Source organism: Numida meleagris, chromosome 26 (assembly GCF_002078875.1).
Source record: "Numida meleagris isolate 19003 breed g44 Domestic line chromosome 26, NumMel1.0, whole genome shotgun sequence".
In the NCBI taxonomy this organism is placed as follows: domain Eukaryota; kingdom Metazoa; phylum Chordata; class Aves; order Galliformes; family Numididae; genus Numida; species Numida meleagris.
The window spans coordinates 1,697,199-1,715,147 of NC_034434.1; the positions used below are offsets into that span (position 1 = coordinate 1,697,199).

Sequence of the window (17,949 nt, forward strand, 5' to 3'; positions counted from 1 at the left end):
GCTTTGGTCAGGTCACGAGCACCATGCTGCGGGTCCGCGTCTCCTCTGAAGCCCAGTGCAGAAGAGGTCAAGCGGTTTTGTTCAGGGCATCACACAGTGGGGGACATCGGGTCCCGCTGTGGGCTCTCCTCATCCAACCCCTCCCCCACCTCTCCCTCTTTTGCTGCTCCCTGCAGCCCCCGCTGATCTCACCCCAGCTCCAGCGAGGTGATGCTCTGCTCCCCAGGGGACTCTTTGGTCCAGCACCAAATCGCTAGAACTACGTTTCCTAACACTTTGTTTCAGTTTGAATTTTTTTTTTCCCCTCAAGTCCCACCGAGGAGATTTAGAGGCTCGATTTCCTCCAGGTCCAAATCCCCTAAGCAGCTTTAACCGGCTTAGAGACGCTCTGCACCTTTCCCATTGTGCGCTCGTGGTGGCAGGGGTCCCTGCAGCCCAGCCCTGCATTCTGCTGGCTCAGAGCACGCGGCGCTGCAGGAAAAGCGAGCATCCCCCACAGCCACCCCAAATCCTCCGCAGTCCATCCCCTGCCACCGTCCCAACCCACCCCACTGCAGCCGTCCATGCAGCTAGGTTACATCTGTGTCTCTTGTGTTTTGTCTGTGTTTTTCTTTTTTAACAAGGTGAAGGTAGGAGGTTGAAGTTTAGTCTCCCGTCCCTCCGGCGACTCAAAGTCCAGCGGAATTCTCTGCCCACCAGTGAGTTTGATGGAGTAGCCATTGACTATGGAAAGGTAACCGCAGCCTTTGTCTGATCTCAGCCTCAGGCTAGGTCCCAGCTCTTCCTCGCTCTCCCCACCCCGCTCCTCCTCTGCTGCTGTGGCTCTTGGGCCGTACCCGGCGGTGGGGGTCCGGCACTGGGCAGCACCAGCCCCGGTGGCACTGCTTCGGTGGCATGGGATGCGGGAGACGTGCCGAGCTGGCCGGCACCGCTGCCGGAGCTGGGAGGAAGGGCTGGCTCCGCAATACAAGTTGTTGGGTTGGTGGAGATCAGGGGATGTGTCCCCTCCTCGGAGCTGCTGGAGACGGTGTGGTGTGAGCAGGGAGCACGGCTGGCAGAGCTTGCAGGGAAAATCCTCAAAATGGCACATTTCCCAACATCTTCCTGGCTGAGAGCAGCCTGTGCAGCTTTGGCTTCTCAGCCCTCCAGCAAAAGGAGGTGATGCTGTCATTGCTGATGTGATGAGATTGGTAAATACTGATGGAGCCGCTCTAGAGATTGCTGTCTCTGTGTCTTCTTGGTTGTCAGAAGTGCTCGAGGTACCTCTGGGCAAAGGCGTGGTGTTTTCTGAAATCACAGGGCTGTGGCAGGAGGCTTTTGCTCTGCTAAGGCATCCCCAGGCACAAGGCTCTTGCTGTGCCAGGTGTATCCTACATCCAGCTGCTTCCCCAAGTTCCAGCTTGGATAAGGTGAAAGGTGCTGGTGTGCTTATGGCGAGTTGCAGGCATCCGTAGCTTTGGCAGATGCTCCAGGTGTGTTGATCCTACACCCCCAGTGGGGTACCCCCGCCTTGAAGCTGCACTGCAGCATTTCAGGGGTACATGCATGGAAGATGCTCTGCTTCAGTGGAGCCTGCTCCAAGTGGGGACAGCCCAGCAAGGAGCAGGGACAGCCAGTCCCTCCAGGCACCATATCCTAAATGAAACCTTCACTATGGCCCTTGAGAACAGTGGGAAATGCTGCAGTGTGCCCTGGGCACACACACAAAGCCCCAGTCCCTCCTGGGGGTATTGCTGGTTTGGGCGTAGACCCCCCCCCAGGTTTCTGCCCCAGAGGGCAGTGGCTCTGTGTACCCACTGCAGAATTCGTTAAAGGCTGGAAACTCCTTAGGATTCTGGGAAAACCGTTCTATGATTCTATAAAAAAATGTTTTGCCAATGGCCAAGGAGAGCTGTAGGAACGTGGTTTGGTGACAGGACTTGATAGGTGAGGTTGTTGGTTGGACTTTGATGATCTTGAAGGTCTTTTCCAACCTGAGTGCTTCTATGATTTGCTGTGATTCCATCTCCAGTGCTTTCTGGTGCAGAGAACATCATTTCCCATAGGCAGCAGCACAGGACCCTGGGCACCCACGCTCCGTGCTGACCTGATCTCTGGCGAGGGGAGAGGGAAAAACAGGTCCAAAGGTGGGATACAGGCATACTTAGGAAATGAGCAGCAAACCCATCCCTAAGGCATCCCCTTCTCTTCTTGCTCTGGCTTCTCCCCAGCTGTGCAGCTATGCCTTGCAGCTCCCCCAGGGCCACCGGAGCTGCCATGTCCCCGAGGGCTCGGTCACCCCCGCCGCAAAGCAGCCTCGGTTCTGGTCCAAGCTGGAGCTGAACTGGGGAACCGCAGCACGTCCCAGCCCCTGCCCTCCTCTTACCTCCCCAGCTCCCTCCTTCCCCCAGCACGCGAGGACTCCTTCTAATAAAACGCTTTCTCCCGGCTGTCTTAAAGCCTGGTGGTGACTCCCTGATTTTGAGGGACTTGAAGACATCGCCCAAGGAGAACTGTGTGCAGTCAGAGACCGAATCCCTCCTGGAAAAGGAGAGGAGGCCGAGCCTGGAGGCCGACCCCACCCTACAACACCCGATCCCGAAACAAGAGCCTCCCTCGCTGGGCCCTCGAGGGTCGTATTCTGCGTGGGGTTTCATTCGGTCTCGCCCCGGGGGCAGCTTCCACAGCCTCCGCAGGGTCTCCTCCTTGGACAACTTTGAGGCTGCGAGGTCTGAGTTCCAGAGAAAATTCAGGGAAAGGAGGGCAAATTCAGGTAGGGGAAAAACCCTGGAGTTTTCGGTCCTACTATGATGGGGAGCGATGGCCCCAGGGGCCACCAGCACGTCTAGGGGGGGGAGGTCTCTTACTCTGCACTGCTTTTTGCTCTGCAAAACAGATAAATTGGGATTTTCCACCTCAAACCCACTGCTCTCGAGGTGCTTCCCTGCATAGGCAGATCCTGCTCGTTGGGTAGAGCCACTCGTGGTGTTGTGCGCGCGATGCGAGGCCGCGTGAGGTTGTGTTTGGCCATCCCAAATGAAGGCATTTGGTGCCGTCCTCTTGTTCTTGTAGACATAATGATATACATAAGGTAGAGGTCAGTCAAGAGAATCCTCAATAAGTGAGGATGGAGAGGGATCGGTGTGCGGTGTTTGGCTGGAGAAAATGGGGTGGGGGAATCGTGATCCTCAAATAGTCCCAAGTTATGGACCCTTGGGGAAGGACACAACATAGAGGGAGGGAAGGGTCTGAGTGGAAGGGAGGAGAAGGGTGGAACATTGGGCACCTTGGCAATGTCCTCAGACATCTCCTGCCCAAGTCATCTCTTGAGTCATTGTCAGTATAAGGGATAGAAGGGGTAGAAAACTGAAAAAATAACTCAGCCCTGCCCACAGGAGATAGAGGGGGTGAGACATGCTGGTTATGGTACTTGGGGATGCTTCTGAGCCCCCAGGTGTGGGCATGTGCCCATTACACATCACCAAGAGCCAGACCACAAGCTGGTGGTGACACAGGGAGGGAAGCTGGGTGGGATGCAGCCCTGTACCCAGCCCCACTGCAGCTCTTCTTTGAGCAAGGTGTCTGGAGCCTGAGGGTGGGGATATATCTTGGTTGGGACGTGTGTCAGTGGGGATACCAACCTCCTGGTTCCATTGGGTGGCCAAGAACCCAGGCACAGCTCATGAACTGTGTTGGTCATGCTTGAGTATGCACAAGGAGGAGATCCACCTCCCAGTTCAACTGCTTTCGTGCATCCTTCCCTGGTGGGTCTCACTGGGACCAGTTCCTAACCCATCACATTCTTCAGAGTTAGGAAAGCTCATCGGGTGCCTCTGTATTTGGGCATCTGCTCTGAGCACCCTGAAGGAGGTTTAATGGTGAGAAGACGGGTGATGTGTCTGAAAGCAGCCCCCTCTTGGGTGTCTTGGGTTGGACATCCTATATCAGAAGCCACCCTGAAGAATTACGGCCTGGTTGGTACCATCTGGTAGCACCTCGTGATTGTCCTGCACCATAAATTAGGTGCAGGAATAGGGTTAGGGCTCCGCGAGTCACCTCCTGCTCTCTCCACCCTCCTCAACGCTCCTCTCCATCCTATTTCAGAAGCTTCCCACGTGAAACCCAACCCTCCAAACTCCACCTCGGACTCGGACCTCATGAAGTACCGCACCATCAGCCAGATCCCCCAGTTCACGCTCAACTTCGTGGAGTTCAACCTGGAGAAGCACCGCTCGGGCTCCACCACGGAGATCGAGATCATCGCACCCCACAAGGTGACGGAGCGCACGCAGAACGTCACCGAGAAGGTCACGCAGGTACGTGGCGGTGGGATGCCACCAAGGCAGCGGTGCTGGTGCTGCCATCAGGGTGCAATCACAGCTGTTCCTGTGGGTTTTGGAGGAGAGGGCAGTGATACCCGCAGTTTCTTTAGGAAATGCCACCATCCCAGCCTTTCATTTTTGTCTCCTCCTCCGAATGCCTGAAATATTCTTTTTTCCCTAGATTGGTATTAATGGGTAATTTGTGGCCAGGGGGACCTGGGCATGAGCTGCTTGGTGGTGTGATAGTGGCCACGAAGGGGACACACGCGTGGCTCAGGTTCCCCCAGGGTCCCACTGTCTCCAGTGCACTCAGTGGGGACCCCAGTCTGGGAGCACAAGTGGCCACACCAAGGGCCACGCGATCCCCTGGGAGACAGCAGGTGGCACTGCACTGTCACCCAGCAGGACACACGTGGCTCTGCACTGTCACCAACACGTGTGGCACTGCGCTGTCACTGTGGGCGATGCACATGGCACTGCTCTGTCACCGTGGGGCACACACATGGCACTGCCCTGTCCTCAGGGGGACTAAGCTTCCTGGCAGCCTTGGCAAAGCAGTGAGGACCAACCCTGGCTGTCACCTGCCACCGTACCCATGACCTGGGAGCAGAGAGAGGACATTGTCCGCAGCCACCTCTCCTCTTTCTAAATACAGAAAAGTAAATATTTCTAAATCGCCGTTGGAAAATAATGACTTTGATTCAGCATGTGAATTTGAAGTCCATGGGAGATGCCAGGCTGGGATGTGAGCAGGCAGAGAGGCATCACAGTGTGTGTGCAAGGTGTTACTGCATCCCACAGTCCTGGTTGGGAGCTCCTACCAGTGGGGAAACTGAGGCATGGGAGAGCCATGACATACAAGGTATATTCAAGGGCACCTCCCATCATTGCTAGGAGCAGCTGAGGGCAAATTTAATGAAAATGCAGCTACCTGAGCCCAGAAAAGCCTCTAGGTTTGGCAGCTGGTTCCATCAGAGCCACGTGCTCTGCAGGACTTTCCCCCAGGAGCTCCACATCTTGGCTGCAGCAAACCCTTCTACCCTCCATGCACGGTGGACAGGCTCTCCCCAAATAGCACGGGACAATTTTTAGGCCTGTTCCCTCCCAGCTTGAACCCTTCAGCCCAAAACCCTTTGATTTGGGGGATCAGCCCCAAATCCCGCAGCAGAACAGCAAGTGGCCTCCATGTCCCCACCGTGGAGAACACCCACACACCAGGGAGCACTGGGATGATGCTGGCACGGCAGCACCGGCTGCTCGATGCAGGGTCATTAGGGTGACGGGATCAGAGCTGACGGGTTGTGGCTGCAGGCGGGTGCAGGGTCCTGTGGTGCAGCCATGCAGCACCCAAAAAGGTCAATCTTCCCTTCACCCATCTCCAGGCAGGAGATGATGGGATGGGATGGGATGGGATGGGATGGGATGGGATGGGATGGGATGGGATGGGATGGGATGGGATGGGATGGGATGGGATGGATCTCTCTTCCTGATTGCATCTCCCCATGGCCCCAAGGTGGGGGGATCATCCTGCCCATCCTCACCCTAGTGTCCCCTGTTCCTCCACCAAGTCGCAGCTTCTTGCTCCTGGCCACTAAATAATTCACAGCGAGGCAGAGACAGCAGCAAGACGCGGCGTCTAAAAATACTGGCTGGCAGCAGGGAGAGGCAGACGGTGGCTGGTCTGGGCACTGCTAGTGGGAGGGAGGGCTGGCCACAAGTGCAGCGAGTGTGCCAGGCTCAGGCTGGAGGCCAGAGGTGCTCAGGGATGCAGTAGGGCCAGTGCCACCAGGATGGGGTCCTGTCTCATGGGTGGCACCTCTCTGGGTCCCCCCAAGGTTCTGCAGGGGTGGGTGGTGGTGGAGGTGGGCAAGGGAGCACTGGAGTGCTGAGCTGTGTCAGGATCTGTGCCAAGAGGCAAACAGCAGGGAGGGAGGGTCAGTGCCTGCCTGCAGCCAGACTGCTCGCTATTTTTGCTTGAGGGTCTCTTGGTGGCCCTGGCATGTCCCCCTCCTCAGCACTATGTCCCCCTTCCCATTCCCATCATGGGGCAAAGAGAGGAGGAGGGGGGTTTGGCTGTTCTGCCCTGGGCCCCACTGAGTGCCAGCAGTGAGCTGGGTCAGCCAGGGCGATCAGGGTCCCCCTCCTCCATCACTCACAGCCCACACACCCCCCTGCTCCCTGCTCCCTCCTCCCTCTTCCTCCTCCTCCCTCCCATGGTGACCTCGCTCACCCCGCACCCACACCCCTCACCATGAGCCTGCGGCTCCAGCTGAAGCCAATAAGTGCAGGGGAAAGGGGAGAAGGGAAGGGGTAGCTGACCGAATCACCATGGGGACACCCGGTGCTGCCACCCAGTCCCCAAACCACTGAGAGGTGCCACCTGCAGCCCTCCGGGACGATGCTGCAAGTGCTCCCTGCCTCTGGGTTGCTTTGGATGCTCTTTTGAGGGCTGCTTCTTTTCCCTTATCTGCCTCAAATCTTTGTGGTTGTAGGTTTTTTTTACTAATTCTCGCTTGGAAAACAGCGGGGCTTGACCCACTCTTGCTCCAGCTTGAGGAGCAGGGTGCCAGCAGCAGGGTGCACAGCAGGCACGGGGAGCACAAATATTTGAGGTGCTTACATTTGGGACTAGCCCCTAGCCAGGCAGGATGGAGGGGGTTCAGCTCCATGGGTGGGAGCACTGCTGCATTTCCCAGGCACAAGGCGTAGGAGCCCATCTCGGATCCACAGGGCACACCTCAGTTTGGAGGCCACGCACTGAGCAGCATCACCTCGCCCCTGCAAGAACCGCTCCCCAAGCCCACGCAGCGCCTCATTCCCTGCCACAACGATTGCATTTCAGTCACTTTTTCCTACCCCTCCCTCTCCGTCCGCCAGCGACGTCGGCGGCTCCCGCAGCCCCATTGGCGCTCTCATCCCCACGGGGGCCCCAGTATCGATTGGGTTTGATTAATCCACGCTGGGCTCCCAAATGCCCTTCGCAGCTGCATGCCTCCCGCCCGCCCGGCCGAGTGCGTGCGTGCCTACGCGGGTGATGCCGCGGCCCCGGTCCTGCGCCCGCCGTGCCTGTCGCTGCTTGGGCGCATGGGGCTGGGGACCCCCATGGGGGACAGCCGGGCTTCACGGAGGGTCAGCTGCCACCTGGGGCGACGGGCAAGCCGCAGGAAGGTAGGAGTTGGGGTTTTCCCAAGGGTTGTGGGATAGATGGAGAGGCTGCTCGTGGTGGGATGAGGCACTGGGTTCCAATAATGGGAGCCCATGGGTAGTCCTTGAAGCCTTGGAGGAGATGGGTGTCAGTGCAGGAAGGGTCAAGCCCTTCTTCTGGAGCTGTTGCCAAAGTTGTGGTGGTGCCCATCACCGTGGCCTCAGGGCACATGGGGCTGCTGGTGGGGTGTGGGATGTGCATGGGCCCTTCTCCCTCCTCAGGGATAGGTATCACACTCATTTTGATTGGGGCTCCATGCAGGGATGCCTTTCACCCTCCTTCATTGGTGGCACAGGTGGCTGGCACTGTGGGGACACCCAGGGACACAGAGTGGCAGGGGCAGGCAGGGAGGACCTGGCTCCAAATAGCCCCCTCCATGCCACCATCTCTCAGCATCCAAAGCAGAACAGCCCCAGCCCTCCCGGTCCCCAGCGCCTTGCCTTGTGTTCCCACAGTGGCTGGGGGATGTGGTCCTGGATAGGGGGAGCCGGAACATGTGTGGGCTCACCAGTGCTGTGGGAGCATGTGCTCAGGAGGAAAGACGGCTCCAGGACGTGTGACAACGCAGCAGGCTAGCTGTGCTTGTGAGCTGGTGTGTGCCCCTCAGTGGTCATAGGTTGCCCCCTCCCTGAGGATGCTCAGATGGGCACTGCCCAAGGCCAGGCTTCGCTGCCGGTAGCACCAGCTGTCCCCTCTGCTTGGAGGATGGCTGTACCAGAAGGACATCAAGGGAGGGGCCGTGCTGGGGCCAAGAAAGGCACCGTGCAGGGCTTGCAGGATGCCTAACATTCCACCACCCTTGGGACCACAGCCATAGGACTGCATCTCCAGGCTTGTTGTCCCCATATCCCTGTGGCAGGGACACCGAGCAGCTCCTAAGCTGGTGGCACAGAGATGAGAACACAAGGAGGCTTGGCAGGATGCACTGCCAGTGTGGTAGGGTCTGATGGTACAACATAGATAAATGCCTGCCCTGAGGGTGCTCCAGCCATCAGAGCTGGCCAGGGAGCCGGGCAGACCTTGGTGTCAGCCACAGTGGCCACTTCACCCTGTGGCCTTCTGAACAGACACATATGAAGGCAACTGAAGTGAAGTAGTTGTAGAAAACCCATTGCACGCTCTTTGCTGCCCTACTGGCACATGGGAGCCCCTCGCGTGACTCCTGGCCTTGTCCAAGCTCCGTCCTGCTCTCCACATCCTTCTCATGCCCATCTCTTGGCAGGTGCTGTCCCTGGGGGCCGATGTCCTGCCCGAGTACAAGCTCCAGGCGCCACGCATCCACCGATGGACCATCCTGCACTACAGTCCCTTCAAGGCCGTGTGGGATTGGCTCATCCTGCTGCTGGTCATCTACACAGCTGTGTTCACCCCCTACTCAGCCGCCTTCCTGCTCAACGAGGAGCAGGTGGAGGAGAAGCACTGGAACTGCAGCTACTCCTGCGACCCACTCAACATCATCGACCTCATCGTGGACATCATGTTCATCGTGGACATTGTCATCAACTTCCGCACCACCTACGTCAACATCAATGACGAGGTGGTGAGCCACCCGGGCAAGATTGCCATCCACTACTTCAAGGGCTGGTTCCTCATCGACATGGTGGCTGCCATCCCCTTTGACCTGCTCATCTTCCGCTCCGGCTCTGACGAGGTCAGGAGAGGACTCATGGAGGGATGGGGAGAGGGATTTATGGGAGAGAAAGAGAGGAATTTGCATGGGTTAATGCAAGCAGCGGATGACTACTTGCAAGGAGAGGGATGGTTGTCAGAGGGATGGGCAAAGAAGTTATTACAGTTTTTATTAAGCAGCTAGGATCTGGAGTTATGTTTCCAAAGGCTCAGATAGCCATACAGATCTTACTACATGTGTTAAGATAGCATCCAACTGGACCCACTCCCCTTACAGAGGAGACAGCCTGAGGCTGACCCAGCACAGAAGGCTGGGAGCTCAGTGTAGGGACTGGCCTACACTGTCAGCAAGGATGAATTTTGGGTTATGTTTCCAGCCAGACTCAAGATTTAGGCAATGGAATGGGCCTGTTGTTACCACGGTACCTGGAGGTTCCACCTTACCTCAGAGCCTATGGGATGGGGTAAAAGGCAATTGTTTTTGGAGCAACACAAGGTGACGACTTGTCAGGCAACATGGGATTGGCCTTTCCTCCTCTCATTTGCTCACCTGTAGTCCCAGGGCTCATTTCCTTTACAGTCACTAGAGGGAAACTGCCTATTTTGTGGCATGATATATCTAAACTATTTCAGGCGTCACCTCCAGGATGAAGTGATGCATGCTCTAGAAGTGCCATTTATCCTTAAGAGGTAGCAGGCCTAGACTGGAGACATTCCTCTGGCCAAACTGGTCCCTGAGGTTTCTCTCCTCTCCCTGCAGACCACCACCCTCATCGGTCTCCTGAAGACAGCCCGGCTGCTGCGCCTGGTCCGTGTGGCCCGCAAGCTGGACCGCTACTCCGAGTACGGGGCAGCTGTGCTCTTCCTGCTCATGTGCACCTTTGCCCTCATTGCCCACTGGCTGGCGTGCATCTGGTACGCCATCGGCAACGTGGAGCGGCCCTACATGGAGCACAAGATCGGCTGGCTGGACAACCTGGGTGACCAGATTGGCAAGCGCTACAATGACAGCGACCTCTCCTCTGGGCCATCCATCAAGGATAAATACGTCACTGCCCTCTACTTCACCTTCAGCAGCCTCACCAGCGTGGGCTTTGGCAATGTCTCTCCCAACACCAACTCCGAGAAGATCTTCTCCATCTGCGTCATGCTCATCGGCTGTGAGTGCCCGGCCCTGGAGGTTGGAGGGGCAGCTGTGGGACACCAGGCTGTCACACGTGGGGATTTAGGAGAGGATCTCCCTCCATCTGTGCCTCTTCTGCACAGGCAAATGGATGAGGAGATAGATAGAAATACAGGTTTTGGTAACCCGCTGGTTCCAGGTTCACGGTAGCTATAGGTTTTGGAAATCTGCTGTTTGTAGGTCCGCGGTGGTTGGACATGCATCTCCCCACATCCCTCTGAGTCCTGCCCTCTCGTTGTAGCTCTGATGTACGCCAGCATCTTCGGCAACGTCTCTGCCATCATCCAGCGCCTGTACTCGGGCACAGCCCGCTACCACACGCAGATGCTGCGGGTGAAGGAGTTCATCCGCTTCCACCAGATCCCAAACCCACTGCGCCAGCGCCTGGAGGAGTATTTCCAGCACGCCTGGTCCTACACCAACGGCATCGACATGAATGCGGTGAGTGTCGTGCAGGGAGGCCCCACATTTGTGCAGAAACCTGAAGTTACAGAGTCCACCTTTGGGTCCACACAAACGTGTCCACCCTTTTGACCAGGACAGAGAGGAGAAGATTTGGGATGCTGAAGAGAGTGTGTCTGCCCATTCTCCCCTATTTTCCCCTTTTCTCCTTCTCCCCCTGTCTCTCCATCCCTTCAGCCGTTTCCTGGGACCATGAGAGTGTTTCTTGGCTGCAGAGCAGCATTGGTGCCAGTGAGAAGCTCAGAGCCCTGTCGGCGCCGAGCTCTTTCAGGACAGTGTCTGCTGGTGCCGCAGAGCCACGGAGCCGGAATCGATCCAGCTCCTCTCCACGCTGCCGGTTGCTAAGCAAAGTACATCCCGCTCTCAGCATCAGGGAAAGGAGGGCATTTAAATAAACCTCGATCCATTTTAATTAGAGCCCGGAGAGGCAGCTGTTCGTTAGCAAAGAGGGGATCAATGGGGGAGCCGCACTGGAGAGGCACCGTGGCTCTGAGCATAGTGGGGAGGGTTGGATGGAGCCAGGGCACCATGGGGTGTGGAGCCCAGAATGGCACTGGGGAAACAGGGCTCAGCTCAGGGCTATGAGGTCCCATGCACAAAGGTGCTGCCTTGGCCATCTCTGAGGCAGAGAAGGGTGAGCACTAGATTTGCATGAATTGACCCCCTCAATAAACTGGGTAGCACTGGGGGTATTGCTGCTGGAAGAGCTTGGGGCCACCCTTTGCCCACAGAGGAGACACCCTGTGCTGGACATCAGTGGCAAAAGCAGGAAGCAAAGCTACAGCACTCTGCCAAGCACAGGTTCTGGCTCAGTGCAAACCCAGGTCACAAATCCCCCGCGCTGAGCTAAGCCTGCGGCTTGGACGTGCCGCCACTCACACCAGTTCCTGCTGGATGCTGCTAAGACACAACACAGTCTGATCAATCATCCCACATCCCAATCGATGCATTCGCCCCCGATTTCCCAGCAGGGAAACGAAGGAGGCCATGCAGCACTGCCAGTGCATGCAATTGTGACAGAACCGAGAGCAAACTGCACTCACCGGCCCCCGCCAGCCTGTCCCATGTTGTGAGTTTTACCTTGATCTCACCTTCAGGTTCAGCATTTGTTCAAGGAGAGGTATTTGCCGTGGGTATATTTAGCTGTTGCTGCGCACAACTGGCCTGTGCTGCTTCTTGGCATTCAGGCAGGTGCTGTTTAATTAGGACAGCACCTCGTTACCGGTTTGCGCTCTCATTCAGCTGAGGTTAGTGGGTGGAAAGATGAAAGGGGGATATGCCACCAGTGGGTATAAATAGATTGATCTGGTTATCGTTATTATTTATTGCTCGGGAGTGCTCTTATCCCCAGCCACATGTGGTGACAAGCCAGGGACAGGCAGGCAGCAATCCACCAAGGGAAAGTCAGCTTTTGGATTCAGCTTTTTGGGCTTTGGGCTACCCATTTGGCCACAGCACACTGCAGCACATGCCACCCATCCTGCTAGGACTGTGGCTGTCCATCCTGGGGACAGTGGTGTGACCACATCCCTCCCTCACTCTCTGCAGGTTCTGAAGGGCTTCCCCGACTGCCTGCAGGCAGACATCTGCCTCCACCTCAACCGCACGCTGCTGCAGAACTGCAAGGCTTTCCGAGGAGCCAGCAAAGGCTGCCTGCGTGCCCTGGCCATGAAGTTCAAGACGACCCACGCACCGCCCGGAGACACCCTGGTGCACTACGGGGATGTCCTCACCACCCTCTACTTCATCTCCCGGGGCTCCATTGAGATCCTCAAGGAAGACATTGTGGTTGCCATCTTAGGTGGAAAAGTCCTTCCTTCTGGGAGGGCAAGGGGTGATGGGTGGTGGATGAAGGGCAATGGGACATGGACAAAGAGTGCCAGACAAAGGGTGGTGAGAAATGCAGAGAGGGTGGCAGGTGAAGTGCTTTTCCGTGTCCTGGAGAAAGTAAGGTTGTTTGTTTCTCATCATCTCACTGGTCACCATACCAGTGGACATGGGATGGAGGATTCTCTTTAAATGCTGGGGAGAGACCCCAGAGGACTGAAGATAGCAGGGCATGGCTCAGCAGTCCACAGTGGCCACTGATGACCCACTGCTCTGCTCGGTCTCCCGATCATGGTGGAATCCTCCACTCCACTGTTAGGGTTTCTGTGCATCCACTGGTCCATGAGCTCCCAGGTAAGGGCTCCTAGTCCAGTGGAGTTGGGATGGGCACCCACCTATCTCTAACAAGCTGTCTCTTTGCACAGGGAAGAATGACATCTTTGGGGAGCCCATCAGCCTCTACGCCCGTCCAGGGAAGTCAAATGCCGATGTGAGGGCCCTGACCTACTGCGACTTGCACAAGATCCAGCGGGAGGATCTGCTGGAAGTCTTGGACATGTACCCAGCCTTCTCTGACAACTTCTGGAGCAACTTAGAAATCACCTTCAACCTGCGAGATGTGAGTGCCAGGGTTGTCCCAGGGATGGATGTGGCCAATGCCTTAAATTTGGCAAGAGGGAGAGCTGAAGTGAAGATGTCAACTCACTCCACTTGGTGGTGAATTGGTCAACAGCCACATTTCCCAACCCACGCAATGAGTTTACGGTTTCCCATGGGCACCCTTGCTGACCAGTTCCTCTGTCCCTCAGGCAGACAGCGTTCCCCGCACACCGCTCAGCGAGGAGTATGACTGCACCTACCGGCGGGTGCGCCGACGCAAGCACTCCCTTTGCCAGCCCAACAAGCCGGGTGAGTCTTCTCCTGCTTGCCTCACCTCCTCACCATCCCCCACCATTCCCAGCACCATGCCAGCTCTGCAAACCAAAGCATCAGCAGAGCTAAGGAGTGGGGTTGCCATTCAATCACTGCTCTGGCAGGCACCCCAAAGCAGTGCCTCTGTCCTTGGGACACCCATGCTGCTTTCCTTCCCTCTCCTTGGGATGCTCCAGCCCTACAAGTACCCTTGAGGGAACATGGACTGATTTTGTCATGTGTGCTACTCCCCAGATTAACCTGTTGTGCTGTCCCACAGACCCAGACACGGGCACCTCTGATGCAGAGCAGTATCACACCTACTCAGAGCTCACCAACCCACAGGATCCACTGAGTAAGGACCAGTGGGATGACGTGGGCAGCAGCACCACCCCCTGTTCCCAGACCAGTGACGATGAGGCCAAGCCTGGCAGCCCCACAAAAGCTGAGCCCTTCCCCCTATCCAAAAAGGATGACTTTGCCCTGCCAGCACTCAGCCTCGTCACCGCCAGCGCCAGTGGCACAGAGGTCGGCAAGCAGGCAGCAGAGAGCAGCCAGTCCTATGCAGGTACCCACATCTGCAGCTGGTAGGATGGGGCTGAGGGATGCTTGGGCATGGTGGTCTCACCTTGGGGCAGAGCTAAACAACTCACACAGATTTGAGGGGAATCATGATCCTGGCCAATGGTCTTTGCTACCTTTTGTCCACAACAGTGTTTGCTCTGTCCCTCCAATGTTCTGTGGTTTCACCTTGTCCCTAGGGACCACTTTGGATTTCCCCCTGGGGACCCATAGGTGTGTTGGGTAGCAGTGCGATGGACTGCCCATGAGCACTTTGGGTGCCAGGGTGATGGACTCTCCCATGTATGTCAGGGTGGTGGCTTTCCATGAGCACACTGGGTGATGGATCCTGGAGCATCAACAGCATGGGGGATGCAAGTCAGAGGTGCTGAGGGGTCTCCTCTTCTTCCAGCCACCCCCCTGGATATCCCCAATATGTTCACCTTCTGGGAGGATCAAAGGCCAAACCATCACCCGGAGCCCCTGCAGCATGTCTCCTTGGTGCACAGCTCACGGGACATCCCCCTGCACAACGACTACAGACCAGGGCAGATCGAGTCCAGGCTGGAGCTCCTGCAGGCCCAGCTCAGCAGGTAGGCAGATCCCTGAGGTGCAGGGATGGGGAGAACCCAGGGGGGCTCTGGATCATCACCTTCTGCTCTCCAGGGGTGGCTGCACCAGGCTCTGTGTGCAGCAGATGCCACCTCCAGACCCCCTGGGACACCACACTCCTTGGGGAGGAGGTGGGAGTGCTTTGCAAAAGCAGCAACTTCTCAAACTGCAAGCCTCACTGCAGCTGTGCACCTCATCTCTGCTGTCCCACCCACCCTGGCATCTGCAGCTGCCTCCAAACTCAATGCAACCACAGTCATGAAAGCATCCCCACAGGCTCACAACCTGAGCCCATTGCAGGGCTCCTCTTCCTCTTGCAGAGAGCTGCAAACCTGTTCTTGCTTGAGCCTCATGCACATTGTTGCCCTCTAAATATGAAAAATGACATGATTTTTTAATTAAAAGGAAGAGCCCACACCGGAGACACAGGTTTAAAGGCCCCAGGCAGCACCCACGCAAATGGACAGCACTCCCACCCATGGTGCTGTGTGTGTTAAATTCACTTCACCATTGTACCCACGTGTGTATTCTGGTGTCTCGCCAAGGTGCCATCCCCAGCAGGGGGGACCAGATCTCCCACCCATTCTGAAAGTGCTGCCAGGGCTACTGCCTGCAAGGAGGGCTGAGCCCACTTCTGCCAGAGCTGCTCGTTTCCCCTGAGGTTAGGACAAGGCAGAAGGAAGGCACTTATTCATTTTTACATTTTCTTCTATTACAGAGTTCAGAAAGGTTGGCACCAGCCCATCTTGCTCCCATCTGTCAGCACAGACAGCTGGCCTGAAGAACTGGTCCAGGTTAAAACTAACCACTGCATTTTCCCCACCTCCGGTGTAGTTTTAACTTTGCTCAGTTCCCTGCTGAAGATCTTGGTTTGGCAACACAAAAAATCAGGCAAGGAAAGACTGAGCGTGGCAGGAGAGAGGCAGTAGGACCAAAAATCTAATAGTTTCCCCAGGCAGCACCAGGCAAACCAGCATCACTCCCAGGCAGCCAAGTCAACACCTCCTCCTGCCCAGGGTCTGGCTCTCGTGCTGCAGGATGCACTGTGCTAACACCAAGCTGCTCTGTCCCCAGGCTGGAGTCCAGGATGTCGTCAGACATTAATATAATCCTCCAGCTCCTGCAGCGCCAGCTGTCCCAAGTGCCGCCTGCGTACAGCCCCATTTCACCATCCTCTCACAACCTGGCCATGTACGGCATCGTCCCACGGAGCCTGGAGCCGCTCACCCCCTGTGCACCCCTGGAGGATGAGCAGCGGACAGCCCCAGGGCAGGTAAGGCCACCCCTCATGGCTCAGCACCCTCCAGGTTTCCTTCTGCCCCCAGATGATGGGCCCTGGAGGGCCAGAGGTCCTCTCCAGCCTCCCTGCATGCAAAGCACAGCTAAGTTCACTTGGGTCCAGGCAAAGCCCAGGGTTCTTGAAGCAGGAGGTCTACCTGGAGATGCTTCCACTCAGTGCATCACTGATTTGTGGGCATAGGTTGCCCAGTCAGTAGGAAGAGGGGTGGGTTCCTTTGCTCTGAGGCTTCCCAAGCAAAAAAATAACACTTGGGGGTCTGATGGGGTGAGAAGAGAGCTTGACTGCTTTGTTTTGCTTTTGCCGTAACCCACCTGGTTCCTCCTTTCCTACCAGAGCCCAAGCTACACGGAGGTAGAAAAGTTCCACTTGAAATCCAGGGACTCCTTGTCAAGTGGGATGCACCTCACTGTGGCATCCGATGAAACCATGACGGTCTACTCCGAGCAGGAGCACCACTCCCCACCTCTCCCGAACCCAGAGCCTCCCCACCAAAGGGCACCAAACACCCAGGGACTCTCACGGGGCTCTCGTTTCCCCTCCCTCCCTGAGCACTTGGAGGCATCTTCCGAGCACCAGGACATTCAGAGACACCTCTCCGACCCAGTGCTTCCTGGAAGTTAGAGACGTGGGGGCTGCAAAGCAAGTCAAGAGGAACCTCAACTGCGAGCTCGGTCAGTTGATGTTGATTTTGACTGCAGGGGTAAGACAGAGGACATTGCCATTGGCTCAGGGGTATAATTTGTAACTGTCTTCTGCCACCGTGAAAGGAAGCATAGAGTGGCTGGCTTCCAAGATCAACATTTTCCAGCAGTTCCTATAGAGTAGATTTAATTTCCACATTCTAGCAAACCCAGAGCAGTTCTTTCTTATGGCCACCAACAGGCTGGCTAGGCCAAACAGCACCCACCACCTCTTCCTTACCGAGGCTTCCTTTCGAGAACAGCACAAACCCAGTGAGCCACAGCATCCGGAGGGGAGCAAACACACGGCTTCCAGCTGCGAGGCCACTTTGCTGTCAGCTCTTTGGAGTAGGGACCATTGTGTTGGTACTGGGCTTAGCCCAGTGGAGCCCATGGGCACTACAAAAGAGTATTCACCGGAGGAGGAGATCTCCACACACTGGGGAGAGCTGCAGGTGGGAAGCCCAGGACAAGGACAGAAGCTCTCCCTGTCCTACCTGATGGCCACACTAAGGGCCAACAACCCCCACCACTTCAGCACGCTTCAGCACGAGTCCTAGGGCACTGACTTCTCCAGCAAGGCCAACTGCGCCTTGCAAATCCCAACACGCATCCCACAAATCCCCTTATGAACCTAACTGGTCATCGACCTGGACACAAAGCACAAAACTCAAAAGCACAATCCCAGAAAGCCGAAAAATCCCAAACACTTCACATCCAGCCCTTCCTCCCAGCTTCTCTCTTTTGATAAAGGTTTGATAGATGCTTCCTCCTCCTCAGCCCTTTCCCTGGCAGACTCCCGCAGCATCCCGTAGGAGAAGCCCACTTAGCACTGCCGCCTCGCCGTTCGGTTAGATGCTGTGACAGTCCTAGGCCGCCTGCTCAAGTAACGTATTGAGCTCCCTTTGAGAGTAGTAAAACTGTGAGCATCTCTTTCTCTGGAGTTTTAGTGTACACTTTGCTAATAAAGATGTTTTTGGCACCTGATGCGGATTACAGCTGTGTTTGTGGGGAGGATCACCACTGGCAGTACAGAGCAAGCTGCTGATCTGTAAAGATCCCTGCAAGTCATTGAGTAGCCCAAGTTGGAAGGGACCCATAAGGACCACTGAGTCCAAACCTTGACTCCACACAGCACCATGCAAAAACCAGACCCTAGGTCTGAGAGTGTTGTTCAGACACTTCTTGAAGTCCAGGCTGTGCCCACTGCCCCGGGCAGCCTTTCCACGCCCACCACTTCTTCCAGAGAGCACAGGCCCCACATGCACAGCAAGGAT

At 56.4% G+C, this 17,949-nt stretch overlaps 1 protein-coding gene across 1 annotated transcript in view; it reads left to right on the plus strand.

Moving 5' to 3' along the window:
* KCNH6 (potassium voltage-gated channel subfamily H member 6) overlaps nt 1–17,600 on the plus strand; it is a 28,627-nt gene extending 11,027 nt beyond the window's left edge. The window contains exons 4-16 of the mRNA XM_021377931.1: nt 624–733; nt 2,440–2,752; nt 4,084–4,295; nt 8,729–9,157; nt 9,896–10,295; nt 10,560–10,759; nt 12,329–12,581; nt 13,033–13,226; nt 13,417–13,516; nt 13,800–14,087; nt 14,493–14,673; nt 15,767–15,965; nt 16,326–17,600. Coding sequence (XP_021233606.1) covers nt 624–733; nt 2,440–2,752; nt 4,084–4,295; nt 8,729–9,157; nt 9,896–10,295; nt 10,560–10,759; nt 12,329–12,581; nt 13,033–13,226; nt 13,417–13,516; nt 13,800–14,087; nt 14,493–14,673; nt 15,767–15,965; nt 16,326–16,613 — 3,167 coding nt within the window. The 3' untranslated portion in view covers nt 16,614–17,600. The remainder of the gene's footprint in view (nt 1–623; nt 734–2,439; nt 2,753–4,083; nt 4,296–8,728; nt 9,158–9,895; nt 10,296–10,559; nt 10,760–12,328; nt 12,582–13,032; nt 13,227–13,416; nt 13,517–13,799; nt 14,088–14,492; nt 14,674–15,766; nt 15,966–16,325) is intronic.